Genomic DNA, 7,954 nt, shown 5'->3' with positions numbered 1-7,954 from the left:
AATAAAACAAAGTGGCTCTTAGTTCTAACCAAATGAATTTATTGACCTAAAAATAAGAGCACTTAATACCAGGGCAAACAATAGACTGTTTCCATACAAGGGAAACACACACATTCAATCTGTTTTTCACCCAGTCTCTAATAGTTATTTACAATATTCCAAAGCCATCTAAACACTAGTGCCTGCACCAGAAATTCATTATTGGACTCAAATTTAGATGAAGAGGGAGAGTTTCAGACATTTTATCAACCAACGGAAATCCTTTGGTGTATTCCTTTCACATGAAAATCCTTTTTTTTTTTTTAAGAATACAGGTAAACCAGCCACAATTAAATAGGGGGACATTATTCTTCTGCATTAGTATATAGTTAATAAAGCATTGATGCAGGTCAAACAGAAATAGATTTCAATCACGTCAATTTCACTTTAGTTATGGGGCAAATTAACACAACATTCATGTTCAAGGGTCAGCTTATTTTTTCTCAAAAAGGTCCATTCACGTGATCGTTCTTCATTCTTTATGTCTCTACACATGGATGCCAGTTTTTCCAGGTACACTTAGCTAAAATGAATGCGGTCTCCAATTAAGATTTACTAGGACCCCTTTATAAACTTAGTGAAGGGAGGATTCATTACAAGTTGTATTAGCTTAATTTGAGTGAAACTAAGTGTAGAGAAACTATAAAATCTTCATCTGGCAAAAGTTTCTGTTCTTATAACCCCCAAAACATCATTCTGCACAACAGCCCCTGTCCCCACACCACCACCCATCCCTCCACCCCTCCACTCACCCAGTATAGAGTTACATTTAAGGCACTGGATGGTCGCAAATAAGAGGTTTTGCAAGTTAAAAAGGGAACAATGCACTTTTGTGATTCTCAGGTTTTTGCTTCCAGTCTCTTTGGTGCAAAACATGATGGGATTTTTGTTTGTCCAACTTGAACTCCTCGTTTATAATACACATCATTTACTGTATTTTTGTAAAGATACTTTTTAGATTCATGTTCCTCACTAGAAATTGTGCAGTGTTGGCCTTAAAATACCTCATAATGCATGTGTTCGTTGCAAAGACTTGGAGTAGTAAATACATCCTAAACCCAAAGAAGGCACTTGTCAGCACAGCGCATCTTCCTTCTTTCAAGAATCTCCGTTCACAGTCTGTTTGGAAGCATTTCAATGCTTCTTTCCAGCAGTGGCACACAGTGGTTTCTGCCAAAGTTCAAACCTCCCAGCAGCAGCAGTTCAGTTATTCTATGTATAAAAATAAATTAAACTCATTGCCATTAATCTAGTAAAAACTGAATGTTAACCGCATACAGTATAGTATACTCATGTCCTAGTACGTCTATGAATCCAGGGATAAGTGGTAGTTCACTCAGACGAAGGTCCAGAGCTGGTATCTGTCCGAGGGGTTGCAGAGGGCCAGAGAGGGATGCTCGTGACGGGCACTCAGACACATGTTCCCTCCTGGCATGTAGAATAACTGGTTCTACACAAAGAGACAACAAATGATTATTTTCCTAAAAAAGATAACCCAGGTGTTTGACATCACAAATCAGTGCAGAGAAAGTGCAAAACTCACATCCTTCAGTTCCCATGTTTGCTCTGCTCCCACTAATGTTTTTCCGCCTTTATACTGGCAGTCCTCCAGTTTCACAGTCCCCTCGGCCCCGTGCAAACACAGCTCCTTTTGAATGTTGTGCCTAATCTCATAACGTGTGGAGAACTCAAAATACTACAGCAAAGGAAACAAGATTTTTTTTTTTTTTTAAGTGAATTATATTTTTCTCAATCAGAGATCAAAAAGGTATGTTCTCTCACTAACCTGGTTTCCTCCTAGTCCGTGACACGGGTACATGATCAGCTGTTTCCCACCCTCATTGTTCTCTCCAACATCCAGACAGGAGTCCTTGCCGACATTTTTCACCTACAGAGAAGGAGAAGAGGGGGTAGGAGAGCAGTGAGAGGAAACAAAATGAAAAACTAACATCCAGTGCAAGCTGTTCAAACAACTTCAGCCTCTGGAGTGCTTTCAGTGGTGTCAAATTGGAACTGCTCAGGACCCTCTGGAGATCCCAAGTGGAAACCCACAGCGGCTAGACAGAGCTCTGAGGTTTGGAAAGAGTCGAGCTGGTGGTGAGGTGTGTTATCTTACTGAGCCAAAGCGGAGTGGGTTGAGATCAGGCATGAAGACTTCTGGATAAACGTTCTTCAAATACCACGAGAAGCTCTTGCACTGCAGCCGCGCACGGAGGTCCAGTCGCTGGGCGATCCCTCCAAAAGCTTTCTGTTAACACATCGGCAGACAGGAGAACAAAGCTTTACCTTCACATTGATTGTCAACACACTGCAGGATTTAAACTATACATTATAATCCTTCATCTAGACTTCACATTAACCAATGTCCATTTTACCCTTTATAAGTATGCTGAGATCTCTGTCAAAAATGTCTGCCGGATCTCAAAACAAAGCCTGTGATGTGTTTTGTTTACATGTTAAAAGGTCAATGTTTCCAGAAATCCTTATTGAAAGGTTGCCATCCACCATTCAATTAAGATTTATGGAGAGCTTACATGTAAAACCACACAAAACAAGACTTCCAACAGTAATATGCTTTGTAAATCACTATTAAACTAGCAAGAATAAGAGTCCAGGCCCACATTATCAATGTTTTGGGCGAAATGTTAGCAAGCAGATGTTACAGGTTTAGATGTGTACAGGTTTAAAGATTATCATCTTAGTTTAGCACAATACCATGCTGTCATTTAATCGCCACTCAAATCATAGTAGGCTACTGTAAAGCAAATGTTGATGGGGATTTTATAAGTTTAGCAGGTATTTGATCATCAAAGTAGGACATAGCAGTAAGAACATCTGACCTGATGGAACATTTCATTGCAATCCATCTAATCAAATGGAAAAAACTGGGAACTCAAAACACCAAAGTGCTTAGGACTCTTTCTCTGGCACCTTTGGCTATCTGTAATGCTATTTAAATATTGCACTCTGTGGTGAATGGACTGACATTACCATCTGTAGAGTCAGAAAATAAAACAAGCGACTCCATTGTAATAATATAAATTATCCTTAAAAGCAAAACATTATATTCTACTTTTAATTTGTTCTTTAATAAATACTCTTTATCTCACAATCGCTTTACTTTGCTAAAGTCAATGACTGTGTTCCAGTGCTCTAATCACTCCATTGTTGAACAAATTAACTCCAGGCAAGTATTTGATCACTGCTCTTTTTTTCTTCTCAAAAAAGGGAAGCGGAGCAGCATATTTAAAAGGATTTGCAGGCACCTCATGCTCTTGAATAATGAGAGCACACTATAATGACGAGGATGCTTCTCACACTAGTGCACACTGAGAGCTACTACAGTGGATTATTTGAAGCTGTTGATGACGACGTGTTTGTTTGAAGCCAGCGGGGGGGGGGGGGGGTGGCTCGCTCTGGGAGGTACAGCCCTAAGGGAACACTTTATGGCTCCTCCGGGGGGACCGCATGTTGGGAAACGCTGAGAGCCTGTGTCATTTACCAGAGCTGACTTCCTCCGGGCCCTTTCTCCTCTGACAGTTAACCGCTTACAGCCCCTAATAGCTTATCTAAGTCTCACCATTTAAGAGTATGCTCTACAGAATTCATGCATTAAAAATGACAAAGGTGAAATGGTAGGGTGTGTAATCCTATGCTTTCCCTGCAGTATGTTAAATTATGATCAATGTGACAGGAGTTGGATTTGCTTAAACTTGTTTTAAAAAGGGGCGAGGGAGGGGGATAATGACTGGTCTGAAAAAAACACTTACATATGACCCTGGCAAGTGAAAGATAATGCTTCAGGGTGATTTTCTGCATTTGAAAAGGGTCGAATGACAGGATTTCTAAGGCACGTTAGTGTCAGAAGCACTACGTACATCTTTTGATATCTGCGCAGCTTGCTGGTTACGGCGGTAAAAGATGTCCTTGTAGTCGTCCATCCAGACCTCCGCCAGTCGAACCTGGTTACGTGCTATCACTTGTGTGCCCTTTGGGAAGGTGTGGGGGCTCTTGGTACGGAAAACATGGCCAACAATGGAGCAAGGAATGATCTCCAGCTGTCCGCCACACTGCCACACCTGCAGGCAGCACAAACAGATGTACAATGCAGTCAGACACGCCTATGTAGGAGTTGTGCACTGGAATTACTCAACAGGTAACAAACATGCTGCACAGCCTGAATGACTCACCCTAAATGACATTTCAATATTCTCGCCGCCCCAGATTTCCATTTCTTCATCGTAGCTCCCAATATGGTAGAAGTAGTCTTTTGAGATGGAGAAGAGCCCACCAGCAAATGTGGGAGTCCTAAAGAGAAATGTGGTTAATGATTTCCCACAACAAACTAAAGTTTTCACCAGTTTGTTGTTGTGTGTTGATTTTTGCTTACTTGATAGGGTATGTTTCATCCTTCCTCCTTTGTCTCTCGTGATCTGGTAGACTCTCCCAGCCGAAGGAAAGGCTCCAGTCAAAGTTACCCCGGTTGTGATTCTGCCCATATGGGGAGGGTTTGATGAACTCAAAAGTGTTGAGATCGATGGTGGTTATATCTGGACTCACTACTGCGGTGTGGTTCTCAGCTATCCTGGCCAGCAGGGGCTCCAGCCACCCATTAAAGCATTCACCTGGTAACCCACGCAAATCAAACAATAATCACTGAAAGGCTAATTTTGGAGGTATTGCCGCCATGCAAAGGATTTGTGTGTAATCATTGGGTTGTTAAGCCGTGGGATCATAAGTCAGGGTGTGTCTGGCATGCAACTGGCTTTATATGTGAGTAATGACAGTGGTGCTGACTCACAGTGGGCATCCAGAAAGGTAAGCGTGTCGCCTGTGGCCACGGAGGCACCTAGCAGCCGAGCGGTGATGAGTCCTTTTCTTTCACGCTGGCGCACAACTCGAACAATACTCAGGCTCTTCAAATAATCATCCAGCCCGTCCTTCAACACATCTGAAAGTATATAGTATATCGGTTAGACAGAGAGTTAAGTTAAACACTGAGAAAAACCTTATGAGTATTAAGAGTGGATGTTGTACACAGTTTTGAATAAACAGTCTCAAGTATTGTGTAAGTGATAATTGATCATATTCACAGCCTTCAGCCTGGAAGGTAAAACAGATGAAAAAGGAAGAAGCTGTCTTCCTTTCATCTTTCACATGGCTGGCTTTCAGGAGATCTGCTGTACATCTGTGGCCTGATTCCTACAAGTCACTGAGCTTAGAAAGTCAGATGGATTGCATTCCCTCAGACCTCTCTCCTCTCAGCATTTTGTTTCCTTCCTACATTAGACCTGTTTACAAGTTAACGCTGACTCATTTCTAAGCACAACCACTGCTAATGCCTTTTAGGAAAGTATTCACTAGCAGCCCCTCGCTTCCTGTTGTAACCCAGTTCATGGGGCACAGAAGGAGCAGGGAGCTCCTTTTGCACGTTTTGTAGCACACCAAACAGCTGCCCACCCAACATGCTGCATGAAATCGATCCCAAAAAAGAGAGCAATGCGGCCGTGAAGGACCCTATTAAGTTTTACCATCCACGCTGGCGTCGTCCACCAGGATGATCTCCTTGAGAAGAATTGTAGGTGAGGTGTGGAGGACACTGTATACTGTCCTTAGCAGGGTACTCCAACCTTCATTGTGAAACACAATTATCACACTGGTGGTCGGCAAGGGGGGGCATCGCTTGAAGGTTTGCTCAATACATCTGCAGTGAAGAAGGAGACAGAGCACAAAGATCTGAATGTCCTGTACAGTTCCTGAGTGGCACAATAGGGTAGTTATTACATCTGCAGACCCTCCCCTGTGGGGTGTCCATTTCAGCTGCGACACCGCATGCATGGTAGTCTTTGAAATGCCTGCCATATCAGAGCCGGAGAGACTTAGTAATTCTCTCTAATAAGATAGCCAGTCCATGGTTCGGCTTTATGTCTGTGTCATGTACTGACTATCTACTGACATATACTTGGACTAACATGCACTTGGATGTACTGCAATTTGCCAAACACAACTGTGCTTCTCTCTGAACTGGCCACAGTAACTGGGCAGGCGTGCTGAAACAAAGTCCCAGTCAGAGCAATTATCTCTGTGGTTTCTGCCTGAGATTTTTCCCTGTTGCATAAAGCAAATAAAGATGAATGTGTTTGGGTTAGACCACATCTACATTTTACTGATCAATTTGAGCGTTTCTCAATGGGCAAGTAACATTCTGGCCCAGTGCATAAATTAGTGCATCCTGTACAGCACAGAATCTGCATTCAAACCCACTATCACCATCACTATTTGGTCTACTTTGTTCGCTAACACAATTATGTTATTGGCAAATTGATAGTAAAAACATAAGTGTAAAGATTGTACAAAGTGACATACTCCGGTGGTCTCGTGTCTGCGCCCAGGTCTCTGCTCAAGGAGATGCGGTCGCTGGCATACAGGTTAAAGCAGTGTTTCTCTTCACCCTTCTCTTTCTCCTTCTGTTCCTCAGGGCTCAGTGAGTCTGTGTGGAAAGGTTTCCCAGCAGCTCCAGGCCACATAGGGTCCTGAGGGGGCCGCTCCAGAGCCGGCCTGAGCTCAGCAGCAGTGTAGTGACCCGGTGGACATGACACCCTCTCTGCATTGTCCTGCTGGCGAACAGGGGCTCTGATCTGCATCTTTGGCATGGCATCCTTTAAGTTATTAACAGCTCCCATCACCATCCCCAGCATGGCATCCCGCTTCACTGCCATCCCCCTTAGCCATGGGTCCTCCTGTTGGTTTTGGCTAGCAACCTCCCATTGTATGAAGAAAAATAATGTGACGAAGACAAGGGCCACTACGACCAGTTGTACTGGGTGCAGTCGCCTTCGGAGCACTCTGCTGAGAGCTGTCATTCTTCTTGAGTGGAGAGCAGTCTGGCTTTGGACTGACATTCAGCTGTAATACATATATTTAGATGTTTAATGATGATCAACAAGCATTAATGTAATAATCAAATTAAAGACATGTGGCTTTAAATACCACATATAGACACATTACTTGCCATTCCACACATTAACATCTTAGTATTTTAAGCCTTTGTTTACTTTTTTCTGTGAAATAAAACAAATCATGTGTGAAGCAGTTCCTAAAGAAGCTAAAAGTACTACAAATCCCTTTTTTCTTATTTATCTGCTGCTCAGTATAGCTTCAGAAAAAAAGACCACTTACCATGAGTCGATGAACTACAGACGTAAAATGGAAAAGCTCTTAAAATGTGTCTCAAAGATGTCCACCAACGACATCCTGCTTCGATTGGAGATCTTCTTTTTGTTGATTCAACTTTCAAAGAAACTTTACGCAGAGACAAAAAGATTTGCTCCGTTTTCTGCCCTCTCAAAACTTCCGTCTCGTTGGATCCAGGTGCTCTCTGCTCTCAGGTAGAGGGAGGAGACTTGCTGGCGCGCTTGCGCAGAGAGAAATTGTGCGGATAACAATCCATACCTGAAACACAAATGAGAAAATATCCCGTTAAACAAGTTAGGTTGTGGCACTGTAGATGCACTAAAGTGGACTGCAGTCACTTGGACTTCAGGAGTATTGCAGACTGTTCACGGAGTTCCTCAGAATCAATAATGGTGCCATTAATAGGATTTGTCCAACTGGTCATTCACTGGGACAGTTGCTGGGTTACAAATAACGGAGGAACGCGCAATACCCCACACACACCCCACCGCATCCAATCAGGCTCTCTGAGAAAACAGCACATCTTGCACACAGCTTAAATATATGAACACAAACCATAAACGCACATGGTCCATCGCGCATTAAGAAAAGTTACGCGTTCTTTTGCATGGAGACGAATCTAAGATACCGTGAATAAAAGTTGCAAAAACAGACACTCACCAGCTGTTTCATCTAATCCTTTGATTGCCCAGGTTCCCCACAGCGGATGGTCTTCATAAAG

At 42.9% G+C, this 7,954-nt stretch overlaps 1 protein-coding gene across 2 annotated transcripts; it reads right to left on the bottom strand.

Moving 5' to 3' along the window:
* Positions 1-16: 16 nt before the first annotated feature.
* On the bottom strand, positions 17-7,781 carry galnt3 (UDP-N-acetyl-alpha-D-galactosamine:polypeptide N-acetylgalactosaminyltransferase 3 (GalNAc-T3)). Of its 2 annotated transcripts, none has more exons than XM_034204023.1 (11): positions 7,219-7,781; positions 6,406-6,945; positions 5,571-5,743; positions 4,841-4,990; positions 4,430-4,664; positions 4,230-4,347; positions 3,918-4,118; positions 2,156-2,287; positions 1,826-1,927; positions 1,583-1,735; positions 17-1,483 (listed from the first exon to the last, which is right to left on the bottom strand). In XM_034204023.1, exons 2-11 carry the CDS (start codon positions 6,939-6,941, stop codon positions 1,376-1,378), a joined length of 1,908 nt encoding a protein of 635 aa, XP_034059914.1. In that variant the 5' UTR covers positions 6,942-6,945; positions 7,219-7,781; the 3' UTR covers positions 17-1,375. The 2 variants fall into 2 exon arrangements, with proteins under 2 accessions (XP_034059914.1, XP_034059913.1); XM_034204022.1 differs by having other exon boundaries at positions 17-1,489; positions 7,219-7,770.
* Positions 7,782-7,954: the final 173 nt, after the last annotated feature.

The sequence above is a fragment of the Gymnodraco acuticeps genome, unplaced genomic scaffold (assembly GCF_902827175.1).
Source record: "Gymnodraco acuticeps unplaced genomic scaffold, fGymAcu1.1, whole genome shotgun sequence".
NCBI classification, from domain to species: domain Eukaryota; kingdom Metazoa; phylum Chordata; class Actinopteri; order Perciformes; family Bathydraconidae; genus Gymnodraco; species Gymnodraco acuticeps.
This window is presented reverse-complemented; position numbering and strand designations above follow the sequence as displayed.